Source organism: Elaeis guineensis, chromosome 2 (assembly GCF_000442705.2).
Source record: "Elaeis guineensis isolate ETL-2024a chromosome 2, EG11, whole genome shotgun sequence".
Taxonomy (NCBI): domain Eukaryota; kingdom Viridiplantae; phylum Streptophyta; class Magnoliopsida; order Arecales; family Arecaceae; genus Elaeis; species Elaeis guineensis.
This window is the reverse complement of record NC_025994.2, coordinates 89,599,160-89,617,196: the sequence shown is the minus strand read 5'-3', so window position 1 is coordinate 89,617,196 and position 18,037 is coordinate 89,599,160. Positions and strand designations below refer to the sequence as shown.

Below are 18,037 nucleotides of genomic sequence, written 5' to 3'. Positions count from 1 at the left end.
TATGACTTCCTGATGTATTATATGATTTTCTAATGCTTTATATGCATTATATTTTTTAGGATATCATATATATTCATGAAAAGTTATATATATTATTTAGGATGTCATATATATATATTGATAGAAAGTCATATAAGATATTAAGAAGTCATATATATTATTCAAAATATCATATATATTTACAGAAAATCATATATATTGTTCTAGATACTATATATATTCATAGGAAGTCATATAAGATATTAGAAAGTCATATATATTATTCAGAATGTCATAAAAAAATAAGAAGTCATATATATTATTTAAAATATTATATATATTTACAGAAAGTTATACAAAATATCAAGAAATAATAACATTATTCTTTCTTTGTTCTATGGAAGGAAGAATATTTTTGTTAGCAAAAATCTGACGAGAAAAAGATTGAGCAGTATTAAATATCTATCTCATTATTAATTATGCTATGTGGTCTAATATGATCGGACGGTATGCTCTACATCAAATTTACTATACCGCATATTGTACACAAAGAATTACACTAGTTTTCATATAATTCCAACTATACATCTACAGCTTCTTCACTAGTTGGTTGCTTGTTTTACCTTTTTAAAGCACATAGTTCGGAGGGAAGTACCCAAAGTCGAATTCGTCTGCGGATCCCCCTAGGCGGACACTAAAATTTGCAGAAATGAATATGTATTCGTTTATCCAATAGCTTTTAAGAGATTTACCATTACAATTTAATCAAAGGCATTTACTTAGCAGGCATATTACTTTCTCTATTAAAAATTTGTACTCTAAGACCATTTTCTTGTTTTATCAGTGCAATTTCATTTTGTTGGACAAAAAGAATAAATATTTATAATTATCTTAAATTTTTGAATGAAATTATATTTTTTGATAAATAGTGATATATCAAATAGTAGTTTTTTTTTTTTTTTTTTTTGGGCGTGTGTGTGGGGATGGGGGCCGGGGAGGACGGGTGTGTAGAAGATATATCAAATAATAGTCATTGACCGTATTAGGCATAGCTTTTGACCCTTTTTATATTTGAATAATGGCTAAATTATTTTTTTAAATTATTGTTTTAAGCAGTAAGCAGTGCACTGCTGCAAGGGAGGAGCATAGTTTTTTTTTTTTTTTTTTTGCAAGGACAGTAATAGGGTAAACTATGTCCCATCACTTGGGATGATATCCGTATATCGACAGGTGAGTTTCTATTGGAAGGTTTGTTTAGATGTCTAGATCCAAAATCCCGTAAGAACCATAGATTTGAGCCTTTACAACCATCTAAGATTGCGCTAGATCTGTCTTTTTAAATATCTAAAAAACCATTATAGTGGGCTAGCCCAAATCTTATGAGGAAAAAAAAAAAAAATCTGTTGAGGGCTTGTTTGGATCCATGGAGCCAAAATCCCATAAGATTTATGATTTAAATCTATGCAATTGGAAAAAAATAAGCTTGGGTTAGATTTATATTTAAAAATATCCAGAAGCCCGTGGAGTAGACCAACTCAAATCTCATAGGATAAAAAAAATGATATGTTGAAATATTTTTTTTTATTCTATGGGATTCGGATCAAGCCACTCCACAAGCTTCTAAATATTTTTGAATTTGAACGTTACGCAAGCTTATTTTTCTCAATTGTATAGATCCAAACCATAAATTCTATAAGATTGTACGCCCATAAATCTAAACAAGTTCTGAGATTTTTTTCTCTTTATGAGATTTAGACCAGCACATTGTAATGATTTTTTAGATATATATAAAAATATGTTGGGCTAGCTTTTTATTTAAATGATTGTATTAGTTCAAACTCATAATTTTTATAGGATTTTGAGCTCAAATATTCAAACAAGCCCTGCTAGCATATTCTCTATATATATACTTCATCTTTATTGTCAAGTACCATTTTCCCAAGTTGATCAGATCATCCCTTATATTTACTACCATATTGTATCCCACATGAAAAAGGTGGCTCCAAACATCGATAAATGATTCCAAGTCCAGGACGGTTGTTGTTTTCAAATTTGAAGTTAATGTAAGAAACCTACACTAATGACATATAAATGGCACAAATCAAATACACTGATCGTGCAACAAAAATAGAAAGTTTCATGTACAACAATATGCCATTCAAATACTGTAAACTTGTTCTATCAAAAAAAAAAATTATAAACTTATTTAGTTCGTGGAAGGAGAAGGAAGAAAAATATGATCAACTAAAAAAATAAAAAAATACTTTATATTTGATGGGAGTTTCAAATAAGAGAAGAAAAATAACTTTTTCATAAAAATAAATTTTTATATTTTATGAAAAAAAATCCATATGGAATATAACAAAATCCAATGCCTATCCACTGAAAATTAGGATAAATTTTTGTTTTTAAAAATACTCTTAAGTTTTAGATATAACATGATAAATTATTTTTTTATTAAAACATAACAGATATTTCATATAATTTTTTGACAAAAAAACTCCCCGATAGTCATCATTAGAATATGCCACTTTTTTTAATAATCAATTAAATATATAAAATTTATTTTTTCAAAAAATCATACATACAAATATGGAATCTGCTTATCAGGGAAAAAATTTATTTAAAAAAAAGCGCGACAGCGCATGTCCATATATATCTAATCTCGATTTCGCGTGATACGTGACGCTAACCTGCCAGGTGGACCATCGACTGACTTTTCCGTGGGCAAACCCGTGCCAGGGCGACGTGCGCACAAATCTGAAGCCCTCGATCTCCATTTTGAAAAGTTGAAAACATACCAACAGCCCGCCGAAACGGAGCCGCCAGGGGTGGGGGCAAAGGACACGAGAGAGAGAGAGAGAGACTATCCCTTGCTTGACTTCATTTACGTCCGATTTCCAGCCTTCCTGACAGATTCCAGGAGGTAATACCGGGGGAGATCCATACATCCGGCTTGCGTTCATCTCCTCCTCTTTCCATTCCCAGGTCAGTTTCCTTCCCCAATTCTATGTCTAGGGTTTGCCTTCCTCTTTTGCACTAGATCTACTGTAGAGTTGCAGTGCCCTCTCTTTTTTAGCCATCTCGAAGAAAATGTGGGCTAATTTGGAGCTACTCTTCTTGATTTTGCTCAGATCTCATCTTAAATTTTCACTGAGGTGATCTCTGTTTTGATTCTTTTTGTCTTTTTTGTTGTTTTGTGCGAGGCGGTGGTTTTTTCGATTCATTTTCTTTTTAAGCATTTTTAGGTGAACCTAATAGCTTTCTTTATAGCACTGAAATGACCAGTGGCAAATATTTTTGATCTGTTCTGATGTGTTTCTATTGAAGAAAACAGCGTAAGTTTACTTTCTGAAATTTGGAAAAAGAAATACTCCTAAAACTGCGATAAAATATTCTCTGGGTCCAGATCGACTGAAGCACTGGAAATGGAAGAAGTTTACAAGGAGTTGGAGGATTTGAGGTCGGAGATGGAGACGCTCAAGGAAGAGTACCGGCTAAAATGTCAACTGTCTGAGAACTTGAGGAGAGCTCACGACGAGCAAGTCGATAGGCTCCAAGAAGCAAAGGCCAAGATTGAGAAGCAAGAGAGAGAGATTGATTCAAAGGCAGAGGAAATTTGTTCGGTGAAGCAGATATGCGAAAATTTGAAATCTAGTTTTGCCGAAAAAGAAACAGCCTTGAAGAGTCTGGATCTGGCAAATGAAAATTTGAGGACCAGCTTTAGGGAGAAGATGAGGAATCTGGAAGGGGAGAACAAAGAGCTTGCATTGGCTTTGGATGAAGCCAATGCTAAAAGAGAAGAGCAGGAGAGGATGATGTGTTCATATCTAGAAGAGATTGAAGGGCTCAAGAGTCTTCTGTCAGTGTCTCAGAGGAGGTGTTCTGATGCGGAACATAGGGCTCAGGCACCCAGAGAAGTGAGGAGGCGAGATGAAATGTTACTGCAATTAGAGGAGGAGAAAGGGGAAGTTGAGAACCAGCTCAAATGGAAGATTGAGCAGTTCAGGCATCTTGAGGAAGCTCACAGTAAGCTTCAAGATGAGTTTTGGGCAGCTAAAAGGGAATGGGGTTCGGAGAGATCCAACTTGCTTGATGAGATTCATACTTTGCAGATGAATTTGGATTCTCAAACTAGAGTGGTGGAAGACCTTCGTTCTCAGTTAAACATGTGCAACCAAGCTCTAGCACATGAAGAAAGCCGAAGAAAATTGCTGGAGGTTCAAATGTCTGAATCAAAGGCACTGCATGACAATGTTGTCTTGGAGTATGAGGAGGCCAGATCGACAATTGAAGCACTGACAACGAGGAGAGATGAAGAGATTGCCTCTTTAAGGAATGCATTGTCTATCAAAGCAACAGCCCTTAAAGAAATGGAATATACAAGATACCAAATCGAACAAGAAATGAGGAGTTGCGGGAATCTTTGAAGGAACATCAAGAAGCGCAAATCAATGGAGTGGGTGCTGCTGCTTCTTTGAAGACTTTGCGTCAGAAATTTAAAGCTTTGGAGCAAGCCCACAGAGGTTGTTCTGAGAAACTGAAGGCTAGAGCAATTGAATTGAAAACCCAGATGGAGAAACTCGGGATGAATTTGGATGAATGCTTATCCCAGCTAAGTTCCAGAGATAAACAGCTTCAGGAGTTGCAGATTGAGTTAGAAGGCAGCCATTCCTTATTAATGCAACAAAAATTGGAGAATGAAGAGATGTCGGTGGTGCTTATGGTAGTGAAATCGAAATTTTTGCAGTCCTGCTCAAAGATTGAAACATTGAAACATGAGGCGGAACATCATGGTGCAAAAGTCGAGGAAAGAATTGCTCTTATGACTAAACAATTGGAGAAGAAGGACATTGCTCTTATTCAAGCTCAGGCCAAGGCTATGCAGGAACATGAGATGGTAGACTCATTGCAAAGCAGGACTGAATATCTAGAATCTATTGAGCAGAAGCATGCTCTGGTGCTGAAAGAGCTTGACACATATAAAGGGATGCTAGAAGAATCATGCAGGAATTTTGACCGCCTAAAAGAACAAGCTTCTCAGAAGGAAAACAACCTTCAGGAGGATTTGAGAAAAGCTTCAAATGTTCTAGAACAAGCAAATTATGCTCTTGCTGAGAAAACCAGTGAGCTGAACAAAGTGGAATTTGAATTAGAGCAATGGAAACTGGTTGTGGAGCGGATGGAGATGATCAAATCTGATTTGGAAATTCAACTGAACAAATACGAAGATGAGAGGCAAGCAGCTACGAGGGAATTGGAGGTTGCTTTGCTGGCCAGGATGCAAGCGGAAAAGTCTCTCATGGAAGAGAAGGAGAATTTTCACCAAATAGCAGAAGAGAGAGACAAGATTGTAGAAGAGCTTCGGCAGTGCATTGTTTGTATGGAAGAAGATAATGCCAGGCGAGCTTCTCAGAAGGAAAGCAAACTTCAGGAGGATTTGAGAAAAGCTTCAAATGCTCTAGAACAAGCAAATTATGCTCTTGCTGAGAAAACCAGTCAGCTGAACAAAGTGGAATTTGAATTAGAGCAACAGAAACTGGTTACCAAGCAGATGGAGAAGATCAAATCTGATTTAGAAGCTCAACTGAACAAATATCATGATGAAAGGCAAGCAGCAACAAGGGAATCGGAGGTTGCTTTGCTGGCCAAGATGCAAGCTGAAAAGTCTTTCATGGAAGAGAAGGAGAAATTTCACCAAAAAACAGAAGAGAGAGACAATATTATAGAAGAGCTTCGGCAGCACATTGTTTGTATGGAAGGAGATAATGCCAGGCGAGCTTCTCAGAAGGAAAGCAACCTTCAGGAGGATTGGAGAAAAGCTTCATATGCTCTAGACCTAGCAAATTATGCTCTTGCTGACAAAACCAGTGAGCTGAACAAAGTGGAATTTGAATTGGAGCAACAGAAACTGGTTATGGAGCAGATGGAGAAAATGAAGTCTGATTTAGAAACTCAACTGGACAGATATCATGATGAAAGGCAAGCAGCAACAAGGGAACTGGAGGTTGCTTGTCTGGCCAAGATACAAGCTGAAAAGTCTCTCATGGAAGAAAAGGAGAATTTTCGCCACATGACAGAAGAGAGAGACAAGATTTTAGAAGAGCTTTGGCAGCACATCATTTGTATGGAAGAAGATAATGCCAGGCGAGAGTCAGAAGTTGCGACTCCGGTCAAGTTAGAGGCTGAGAAGATCACTGAAAAGCACAAGAAGAAATTTCTTGAATTTGCAGAGGATGTGAACAGGAGATTGAAAGGAATAGAAACCAAATTTGATTTGCTAGAACAAAACTGCGTGCTGAGAGAGAGTGAAACTTTGATGACCCTCGAGCAAGAGAAAGTGAAGTGGTTTAAAGTTATGAAAGAAAAAGAGAACATAATTGCTGGTGTTCAAAAGCATGTTTTATCACTTGAACAAAATATCACCCAGTTTGTTGAAGCTGCTGCTGCTTCAAATCTTGCAGACAAACAACTTGAGATCTGCAAGCTCTATGAGGCTTTGCAGAAGTTTGCAGCAGATTACCTGCTTGATGAGCTGGAAATCCAGTTCAAGAACATGTGGATTGCTGAACTGGAAACAGAAATTAGCACTCTCCAGTGGAAATTGAAGGTTGAAGAAAAATTATCACTTGATTCAAAGAAGTGTGTAGAGCGACTTAAAGCCGAAATTGCAACGGTGAGGTTGGAAAAGGAGAAAGAGCAAATTCTAGTTCTGAAGGAACTTAAAAGCATGCAGAGTAACAAAAGAACTTTGGAGGACCAGCTAGGACAGTGTACAGCCAACATAAAAACCCTTCGTGATATCGTTGCACATTTTACATCAGAAAGGGAAAAGTTAGTTGGGCAAATAATGGGGTTCAATGAAATTATATGCATGATATTTCATATGGATGAAGACCTTACTAGAACTTGGGATAGGGTCATGCAGAAAGCTGGGAATGAAGACAGTATGAAAACTTCTGATAGGGAGGATCTGTTCAGCTCCAGCAAACTAGATGGGAGGAACTGTATCTCCCCTTCAAGGAACAAAGCAGGACTAGCTACTGATAGAAGATCACCTTGGAAGGAGTATAACTGCTGATTGTTGGAAGGAGTGGTTGGACAAATTTTGTCAGGAGTTGAAATTTGTTGTAAGGTATTTGCAATTATTTTAACCGCCTTCTCTGATGACAACATTTGTCCACGCTACTTGGTGATCGTGTCAGATACCTTAAAAGTATTTTTAATGCTTCTAACACTTTGCTGCAGATATTTTGATTGAATTAGACCTGTAGCCCCTCTAATTTTTGGAAAAAACATACAAGAAATTCTTGCTTCATGTAGTAACATTGCGATTCTTAAATGTAACTATCCTTTTTTACTTGGTTATTACTATTGCTTTTAATGCAAAAGCAAAATGTCTTCTAGCTTTACTGTACCTACTTACAACTGCATTTTTATTTTTCAATCACAAATGCTGACTTCAGCAGTACAATCATTTGCAAAAATTTGTGGTTACCATCTTCAACACCCATGGCCAGGAGGTTACACCTGCAAGTCTTTATGGTGGTTGTGGGAGGTGCTGGAAGCACCCACATGACAAAAACTCAATTATCAGTATATGCTTATTTTCATCTCTTTACAAGAGCAGTTATGAGTATGTAATTGGCACCATGGCATAGTTTTCTATGCTTTTCTTATGGTTTTTGTTGCATTTTTGAAATTTCGCCTTCCCACCTTCATTTTTCTACATAAAGTAAATAAGAGACTTTCGAGAAAGATAAGTGGATTGGTTGGTGTCATGCCGTCCATCTAACCATGTTTAAAATTGGATAAGTGATGTTTCAAAGTATGTTCAGGTCATGGTGGCTTGCAATTTCAGTTTATTTTCTTTTATCATATGGTTCTAAAAAATATACAATTCCCTACTGTTTCTTATTTCATTAATGATCTTTCTCCTGTGGGTTCTTTCATGGTATCTCTGTTGCATGCTTCATCTTCATTTGATGACCAATTGATCTCATACTTTCATTTGAATATTTTGGCTTAAGTTTCAGCTTTCAAAGGCCTAGTTCAGCTCCAATGGCTCCTGTTTTCTCCCCTCTTTTGTAAATACCAAGTTTTGTATTATGTTTTTTTTCCCAAAAAAAATGAACTAGGACTAGTTGAAATGACTGTTTAAATTTTTCTTTTAAGACTTTGTAGTATACAGGAAAAGGCTCTTTTTCAGGATATGAGGGCCTGACTACTTATCTATTTCATCATATTCATCTCAATTGATTCTTTTCCTTTTTTGGTCTCTATCTGTATTATCCTAAATTTGTCAGTTGATATATCTATCTCATCCAGTTTCTTGAATTCTGTCACTGTACTGCTGCTCTTGAACATGGTAAATCTGTTTATGTTGAAAAGGTAGTGCCAGAATAAGGTTTTCATTATCTTTGTCCTTTTTTTGAGAGAAGTAGGTTTTGATTATCTGAGTTATCCAAAAATTAGAATTGCAAATAAAGTTAATTGTACACTGTCCATAACACAACGGTTGCTATGACATGGAATAGTTTTCATCATTTTGCTCTCTAATGAAAATCAAAATGCATTTTTTCATTTAAATGTAGAACCGCAATCAATTCATGTCTCTATACGCACAATATTCTCTTGATGTTGGATTATGAAGTTTCCTGTATCAGAACAAAATCAAAATTTAACAGCTAATTAATGGTGTGTATATCTTCTATGTATCCTTCAGAGTTAATATTGTTTGTTACGACACTTTTCAAGAAGATTGTTTGCATTGATATTCTGAAACTAATGCTTTTCTCTTGCCTTGATGGATCATCTCATGTAGATTCCGCCCCCCCTTCCCGCCCCAAGCCAAATAGAAGTATCATCACTTGGAATGTTGATTCTGCCTGTTTCATTGTCAGTGCCAATGTTATAATTCTTTTCCAGAGATGGTATATACTTTTTTTGTCATTTGGGTTAATATCTTCTATCTATTCTAACAGAAACTTGATGCACACTTTAGGCCTTCTGCGATAGCCTTCAGCACATATGTATATGCTTTGTTCCATTGGCAGAGCTCAAATACATGCTTTGGATTTTGTTCCACCATATACCTACTTGTTGTTAATTAATTTCCTCTTTGGTGGAGAGAACCTATTCTTCGACATGTTTGTGACATAATCCATACAGACAATGCTGAGTTATCAGTGTAAGATTGTTAGTTTTACATGTTAAGTTGATTTATGTTTTTGTATGTATTCAGTCATGATTTATGTTTACCAGCAAAAGAAAAAAAAACAATAAAACGCATATAAGGTATACACCTGAGCAATTTTTGTGGGACTGTTTATGGCCAACTTTTGATAGAACAGACAATTTTAGGGGCTTCCGGCTGTTTTTAAGGGACACCGGTAACTCATTATGCAGGGTCACGAAATATGCCTAGTAATACACTCAGATCTTTGTTCTTTTCTCTCTCAGATTTCTCTTCTATATTTTCTTTTTTAATACTACACACAATATTCCTAAGAATTGTTTTTATTAATTTTATATTTGATTTTATTTCTGGATCTGTAGACAACTGATTTCAACCGGGTTGTGGGATTATTTGGCGTTGAGTGATTTGAAGGCTCTCAAATTCCATTTTGATTGACTATGTGACACACGGGCTCATCATATCACTGCAATTGTGATCTCAGCCACGCACCAGACAGCTAATTCACCTTCTGTTCTTTTAATTTTTACTTGGAGGTCTGCCATGCCCATATCTGGACTCTTTTTCTCGGTCTTTTGTTTATGTGAGCTCCACATGGAGTCATTAGCTAGGATCTGGATGTCCTAATCTAAACCAGGAGATGATATATTTATTCAACTCTATCTCTCTAAAAAATGATTGGATGCGTCAGTCTCTGATATTCAAATCTATCTTAAAAGTGATTGCATGTGTTAGTTTGCAATCTTCCATAAATAATTCTTCTTCTTCTTTTTCATTTAACAGCTTAATGGGAGCCACATTCTGGAGGGTTCGTATTTAGTGAGAAGGTTAGTGTTCATTCGTCAAGTATTTTTCTTTAAAAAGTGAGCGTTGGAAGGTAGCAAATATCTTCGCAAGTTTTGCTTATCCATAGTCTGTTTGTATTTACTTCAACGAGTTTTGTGATTATTCTGCACTATTTTATATTTACTTTATCCAAACTTTGTGTTTATCTCATGTTATTGCTATTTATCAAGAGTGAGTCCTGACTTGACCAAAGGTGTGAGGTTGAGCTTCTATTTATTTCTATAATATTTATGTTTATTAGCACAGACTAAATGTTTATCTTCAAAGACTTATGTTTATCCTGAGTAGATTAATATTTATTTCTGAAATATTCTTATTTATTTTAATAGAATAGTATAAATTTTTCAATATATATATATATATATATATATATATATATATATATATATTAAAATAGAGCAACCACGTTGGGTTTGACGGCAGTGCAGCTAGCAGAGGCGGCTGGAGGATGCCGATGATGGGGTTGAGTGCAATGTAGAAAATGAAATCTGAGGTGTCAGGAAAATGAAGACGTCGCCGCCATGCCTGGCAGGAGATCGAGGACGATCTCCGCCGCTTCCTTCGCTACCGCTCCACCCTCAAGATCATCGAGGATGCGGCCACCACCAATCCCTCTTGCTCCTCTGCCACCGACCCATCCTCCTCCATCGGTTTTCGATTCCACGGTTCTTCCTCCTCTCCCTTCGAGGTGGGGTTTTAGGAGAGCAATGGAGGGGCGGGGGAGGAAAAAATGAGGCAGGGACGGGCAAAGCGAGCACGGTAGTAGTCAGAGATAGAGTGGTCGCGATGTCGGAGGGACCTAGTGCCGTCACCGCACGAGCACCGTAGTGGTGGGGTTGGCGTGCTTGAAGTCACTACGGTGGCTGTGGGGCTCGGGGCAGTTTTTTTGTCTATTCCGTGAAGAAGAGAAAAAAAAGAAAGAAGAAAGGAAAATAAGAAAATAAGAAAAGAGAAAAAAAAATTTGATTATGATTTTATTTCTGGTGCATTCGTAGTGTGTTACTTCGGCTATCTCTCTCAATTTCGTTTACTGTCTGATCTGATGCTCAAGGAGTCCCTTAGTTTTGCTTTTAGAATCATGGAAGTTAGATTTTTTTTTTCTTTTCCTTTTAGATTTGGTTAAAGGATCTAATTTTTTCATTTTAAAAGTTTGGATCTGATCACAACGTGTCTTGCATGGGAAAGCTGAGATTTTTACTTTTGATATTTTCGGAGTTTATTCTAGAGATCGATTTGTGTTTGGTTAATATCTTTATGATTTCAATCATGAGGATACATACGTGAAGAGTTTAAGAAACAGATTGAGATGTTTTTAATGAATCATGTATTTTTGGTGTTGTTTTTGATAGATTTTGATTAGAGCTCTAGCTTTTGCTTTGCTTATGATAAGAAATTTATTTAGGACCCATCATATTGTGTTCTCCATGTCACTTTCATGAAAATTATTGTAGACCTGTTGCACATCTGGAGCTTTCAGTGCTAAAACAAGTTGGAAGGGAGGAACACGGTGTCGCTCACCATCAATCATTGGGTCTCGGCTAGATCTCACAAGAGCAGTGAAGGGCTTCACTGGAGGTAGAGAGTGCAGAAATTTTTTTTTTTTCACTCGAGGAAGAGGAGAAGGGGGACATGCAGAACAGGTAGGGCGGGCTGCCAAGGCGAGCTCGCTGAATGGTGGCTCCCAGCTACCCATAGAAATAGGTGAGGAAGCACAAGAGGGGATTAGAATGTGTATTAATTAGCCCAAGGCTATAAATAATCTACGATTTTGGGTTCTTATAATACCTTCTAATCAAAGGTTTTCTGGAAGCTGCGGTGGGCCACACAAAGTGGGGTGGGTCTCGAGGAGTAGATGGATTGGAGTGGACGAGAATAGGTTTCCTCTACTGCTCGGGTTGGGCTTACTATTTTGTTAACCATGGTTAAGATGTGAGGATAAGACTTAAGGTGGCTAGAGTGAGTGGAACAGATTTGTTTTGATTTCTTCTATTTAGGTCAAGTACTTCTGCAATGCAATTAATTTCTAATTTAACAAGATGTAGATCTCATCCAAATTAGGGTTCAAGTCTAAGTCAACGTATCCAGATTATTTGGCTAACTTGCTAGATCATTAAATAATTCTATATCGATTTGTTTAAATATATACAGGTCTCTAAGTCCCTACCAAGTCTTTCATTATCATTTTTTTCAGGGTCTATTCTTTAAAATTTAAACTAAATGGTACATCAATCCATCTACTATCCAGCAATAAATATAAGATATTTAGCTTTTTTTTGGATTGTCTAACTCTCATAGTGTTGAAGATGAGAAAATTTGGATGTACTGCAAATCGTGAATCAGATAAAAAGATATGTGTTTTTGAATTTATATTTTTATTTAAAATATTTGATATATTTATAATATTTTTTATATTATATTAAATTTTTAATTTATAAAATATTATTTAAAAAAAAATTATATGTCGTGTATTGCATGGGTTCCAAGCTGGTTATTGTTAAAAATTAATAAAGTGGATCCCATTAATTAATGAAGTGGTCCATGGGAGAGTGGTTTTTGTTTTTGAAATGATAATACCGAAGGATGGGTCCGGCTGTGGGTAGCATGTCCCATCCGATCGATTGGTGCCTTTTTAACAGATCCTGTTAATCTGTTAATTGAGACTCTTGTTATTTTGGGATTCGTCTGGGATCAGACAGCTTTAGAGGCAACCGAATTTAATCCTTCATTTTAATGAGCATAATCTATCTTATATATATGTATATAATTTTTAAATTTTTAAAATATTTTTAATTTCAAACAATAGTAATTCCTCAATAGGGATTTCATTGAACAGCAGGACAACATTAATCTGAAAGGGGTAATTGTTTTTTCATGAGTGCTACTTCCTTATCTTCTCTCCTGTACATGCTTTTCATACTGAAAAAGATTATTGTAGGCGTGACTGATCAAAACTCCTTTCAATCTTGGTGTTAACACATCTTCTTCCCTGTCCATGCATGGTTTAAGGAAAAAAAAAAAACAGCCTTTCTACCAAAAAAAGAAAAAAAAACAGGCAGGTCCATCTGTCCATTTTAAAAGTGGGGCAAAGTTTCCTTGTCCCATGATCCCATCCAACCGGACCCTCCGGTTCCGCTGGAAGCGATGGGACTGCGTGTTTCTGGCGCCCCAGGTGGACCTAATACACGTGCGCGAACCGAACACGATTCCCACTGTTATGCAACTAACAAGAAGCCACGTAAGCAAAAATGCGGCGACACGGCGCTAACGTGGCACTGTTTTAGGGCATGAGTATACTGTTCTACTCATCACTCCTCACACCTGTACTCTCACAAGTTCTATAAAGGCTGGCAAGAGGTGGGGAGAAGGAGCGAAGGAGCGAGAGATAGCGGACGATGGGCAGGTGGTTTCCATCCTCCACCGCCGGCAGGCGGAGCAAGTGGGCCGCGCTGGCAGCGAGCGCGTGGATCCAGTGCACCGCCGGTGCGTCCTACTGCTTCGGCGTGTATTCACCACTCCTCAAGGCAAGCCAGGGCTACGACCAGTCCACCCTCGACTCCGTCGCCTTCTTCAAGGACGTCGGCGCCAACGTCGGCGTCCTCTCCGGCATCCTCTCCTCCGCCTTCCCAGCCCGCCCCTGGACCGTCCTCGCCGCCGGCGCCGTCCAGTGCCTCGCAGGATACCTCCTCATGTGGCTCTCCGTCGCAGGCGTCCTCCCCCGGCCCCCTCCTCTCCTGATGTGTGTCTACATGCTGCTCGCCGCCCACGCCCAGACCTTCTTCAACACCGCCGATGTCGTCACTGCCGTCGAGAACTTCCCCGATAGCCGGGGCACCGTCATCGGCATCATGAAGGTCATCTCCCCTCTTGCTCATCTTCCTATCCTTTCAAAAAGTCTTCTTTTTCTTCGGATGCTATCATATTTGGTGAATTCGGGGGCTTGGCTGTTCTGATTTGGCGTATTGTTCGGTAGATGGAGATTAGGAATAAATTAAGGCATGAATTGATTTTGGATTTGTTCTGTTCTTAGTTTGCGTGGAAAATTTGAGTACCAGGACTGTTGTTGCGTGAGGTTGACATGTTTCTTGATGCAGATGCTAGATTTGAAGCATAGAGTTCAATTTTGTGGCGATTCTGTTTATGAATACAGCATCATCAGAGCTGTCCTGCTTTGGGAGGCCCATTGGTGGGGTTTCTTAGTTTATGAGACTTATGTTTCCTAGACTGAAAGATGTGCCAGTTAATTTACTGGGTCTCTCGCTTTTTGTCCATGTGTCCTTCTAGGAAGATGGCTGATTGCATAGGATTCCATTTCCATGATCTGTTGTTGTTGCATAATATCATAAGGCTGGAATTTTAAATTGCTGTTGAATTTTTCATGGACCGAAAAATTCCCTGAACTATTGTAGAATTCTATAATTGTCTAAGAAATATTCAATGACACACAATGCTTATGGACTGTTCATGAATTGCACACGACTTTTTCATGATTTTTCAGTAATAAGTCTATTTCATGACTTTTTCATGAAATAGCCTAATTAGTGATGTTAGCTGATATTACTACTCCTATTGCTCCTGTGGTTGCTATTCCTTTGTTGCTGTTACGTGTCTCATCTTGTTTTCCCTTGAATTAGCATATTTTATTGGTCACTTTACATCTAGTTAAGAATTTTTATTTTAATTTTGACTTTTGTTTCACGAACTGGATTTTGTCTCTGCTGTCGCACCACTCCCCCATGCATAGGAGGTCGTGTTCGAGCAATTAAGGCTGTTTCCATGAGGATTTGGCATGGGTAGTTCTAGCACCATTCCTTTGGAATGATAGTTGATTCTCGTTTTCTTTTAGTTTTCAATAATTCAATATGCAAATAATTAGCGAATGCTTTGAATTTTTTTTGAATTTTGAGCTAGCTGAGTTAGTACTGAGCACCAAACTTGTAATTATTCATACAACCTGTAATTAGTTTGTGGAAGCGCTTTGAACTACTGCACTAAAGAGTTAGCTAAGGTAAGGGCTTCTTCTCCTTAATAAATCTGATTGGCATAGTTGATGCGAGAAATAAAAGCTCCAAGACAATTACTTCCATCTTTGTCAATTGGTATCAAATGTAAATTGTCGTACACAACTAAGTATTATCGATCAGTCAGAGCAAAAGATCTATTTCTGATATTCAACTATATGCAAATATTATGCCGATTTTTCTATTTTTGTACTTTTTGGTGTGGTTGGCAAGGGCTAGCTTATTATGTAGACAAAAAAAAAAAAAGGGGGAGATTCCACATGACATAGTTATTGTAGATTCCATACTTTTCAGGGGCATGCTATGGATTCCAGTGAACTCCTATAAATCCATCATGATGAGCTTCTTGCTCTGATCTTAAAGTTTAGGTTTGGTACATTGACTGGGAGAAAATCGCCTCATTATTCTCCTAGTCCTTACTGCACCTCGCCCCTTCCTGTTTCCTTTTTGTATTTCCTCCTTCGTTTGCATCCATCAGACTAGTGTATTTTATCCTTCTTGTTCCAACAAATTGGGTGTCTTCCTCCCTTTACCCTAAAAAGTGCATTGACGCTGAGATGGAACTTCTTTTTCTCATAGCATAAAAAGCTGATCATAAGTATAGGCTCCTGTGCCAAAGGGAAATAGTTGTAATGCTGTTATCTTATATGATATTTGTTATATAGTTTCAGTTATCAGCTTACTGCTGCATCACACCTTTTTCTTTGTCCCTCTTTTTCTTTTTTTCCTCCAGTTGATTCATGTTTCTTATATTTTCTTTCTGGTCTGTTCTTGCCTTGGTCATCTGATAAGTGCTTTTTACATTTTTTTTTTTCCATGCAGGGATTTCTGGGCCTAAGTGGTGCAATACTTATTCAGATATATGGGGCATTGTTCAATGGCAATCCAAGCTCCTTCCTTCTAATGCTTGCACTGTTGCCCACTCTCCTAACATTTCTGCTTATGTTTTTCGTAGAAGTTCATAAGACAGATGAAGGATGTGACAAGAAATTTCTCGATGTTTTCTCACTCATTGCTTTAACCATCGCTGGCTATCTTATGCTCGTTATTATAGGGGAATGTGTTATGATTGTGGGATCAGAAGCCCGAATTCTCATATTTCTCATGCTTTTGCTGCTGCTCATCTCTCCGCTAGTTATTGTAGTAAAAGCCCAGACAAAGGAATCAAAGATACTGGCAGAAGCTTCTTGTCATGATAGGATCCGATTGATAGATGATATCAATTCATTGGAAGTTATAGAAGAGCGAAGGTATAGCCAATTAGCAGCTGAAAGAAGCTGCATGAAGCATGATCATGTTGGACCTAATGAAATGCTATGTGATAATGGGCATGAAAGAAACAGTGAGGAAACATTTCTGCTGCCAAGGGGAGAAAACTTGAATCTACTGCAGGCCATGTGGACATATGACTTCTGGTTATTGTTTCTAGCCATGGCATGTGGTATGGGTTCAGGATTGGCAACAGTAAATAATATCAGTCAAATTGGAGGTTCTCTAGGCTACACGAGCATGGAAACAAGTACCTTAGTTTCTCTATGGAGTATATGGAATTTTCTGGGTCGTTTTGGTACTGGTTACATCTCGGATTACTTCCTTCGGTTGAGAGGCTGTGCAAGGCCCCTGTTTATAGCTGTAACACTTGCAATCATGAGTATTGGTCATGCAATAATATCTTCTGGCTTTCCTGGTTCCTTACATGTGGGCTCTGTACTGGTTGGTGTGTGTTATGGTTCACAATGGGCATTGATGCCCAGCATCACTTCAGAGATATTTGGATTAAGGCATTTTGGCACCATATTTAACACTGTTGCCATTGCAAGCCCCTTTGGCTCTTATATCCTCTCTGTAAGAGTGGTGGGATACATATATGACATGGAATCATCGTCATCGTCGACAGATGTACAAAAGTGCATGGGTAAGCATTGCTTCATGCTATCATTTCTGATTATGTCATTTGTTAGCCTTTTCGGGTTTGCTGTTGCCTTGGCATTGTTCTATAGGACTAGGAGGTTCTATAAGCAGGTTGTGTATGCAAGACTACAAATTTCTTTTGTAGAATGAGAACTCAGTTTCCTTCTTTATTTTCTTCCATCATATAACTCTTTTTTGCTGTAAATATGAAGATACAATAAGCTACAGGGGAAAGCTTGAAATGCTAATGTTATTTTGATGATGGGTCCTCCATATTTAGCATGGTTTTGATTACTCTGCCTGGGAAGTAGTATGATTAAGCTGAGAGAATCATTTATTTCTTTTATTTACAGTGGACTGTTGACATTCATGCTTACTTGACCTAATAGGAGAGGATGGCTGGCTTAAGAAGGGCTTCTTATTCTCTATTATGGAGATCATTGAGGGCCTTTGTGGTCATTCTTGAATGAGAAGTACAATTGATATCAACTGTAGGTATCTACCTGCCTTGTGTCCCAATCCTAATTGTTATGAAGTCTCTGGCTCTCGTAGGGGTTGGTTTACTTGGATGGTGAAGCAGTGATTTGCACCTCTCCAAATATATGCAGACCTGCATCGAGTAGGTTTGCTGCTTCTTAGCCATGGACAATACAAAACATCTTGTGGAGCTAGTGAGTGATTATTTTGTGTTTAAAATGAGAGAAGGAAAAGGATTAAAAAAAAAGGTTTTCACTTTTCTAAGTAAAAGATAGCCCTAAGAGTGATTTTCAATGCAAATTAAGAAGTGGCAGAGGCTCTGTATTTATTTATTTCTATACTATCCCTTTAAAAAATAAAATCCAGCTTTTAATATCATAAATTGTTGAAATGATGATTATATCCTGATGAATGTCATCTCTTCATAGTCAAACTGACAAACTGAATCAATGCAAGTTTTCCCTTCTCTTTTCTTCTCTTCATCATTCCAGCATATGCATATATAGCAGAGAGAGGAAAATGCCAAATACCAAGGACACGCTGTAACCGCAGAAGTCAAAAAACAGAAGTTTGGCCATGAAGTATCATCCACAGTGAATATATGAACAAC

At 37.7% G+C, this 18,037-nt stretch overlaps 2 protein-coding genes across 4 annotated transcripts; both read left to right on the top strand.

Annotated features, from left to right (window-relative positions):
* The first annotated feature begins 3,407 nt into the window (after positions 1-3,407).
* On the top strand, positions 3,408-7,344 carry LOC140855461 (uncharacterized protein At4g38062-like). The gene is given in 2 exon segments (XM_073251344.1): positions 3,408-4,380; positions 4,383-7,344. Coding segments are annotated over 2 exon segments (3,651 nt in total). The 3' UTR covers positions 7,061-7,344.
* A 6,022-nt stretch (positions 7,345-13,366) lies between these two features.
* LOC140855701 (protein NUCLEAR FUSION DEFECTIVE 4-like) lies at positions 13,367-17,809 on the top strand. 3 transcript variants are annotated; one of them, XM_073252114.1, is made up of 3 exons: positions 13,367-13,872; positions 15,862-16,954; positions 17,340-17,809. In XM_073252114.1, exons 1-3 carry the CDS (start codon positions 13,414-13,416, stop codon positions 17,414-17,416), a joined length of 1,629 nt encoding a protein of 542 aa, XP_073108215.1. In that variant the 5' UTR covers positions 13,367-13,413; the 3' UTR covers positions 17,417-17,809. The 3 variants fall into 3 exon arrangements, with proteins under 3 accessions (XP_073108215.1, XP_073108216.1, XP_073108213.1); XM_073252115.1 differs by having other exon boundaries at positions 17,304-17,809; XM_073252112.1 differs by lacking the exon at positions 17,340-17,809 and having other exon boundaries at positions 15,862-17,212.
* Positions 17,810-18,037: the final 228 nt, after the last annotated feature.

Excerpts from the sequence above, each read along its gene's own strand:
- LOC140855701 (XM_073252112.1), top strand. The coding sequence starts at position 13,414 with ATGGGCAGGTGGTTTCCATCCTCCACCGCCGGCAGGCGGAGCAAGTGG. Across the intron at positions 13,873-15,861 it reads CCGTCATCGGCATCATGAAG|GGATTTCTGGGCCTAAGTGG; the intron begins GTCATCTCCCCT and ends TTTTCCATGCAG.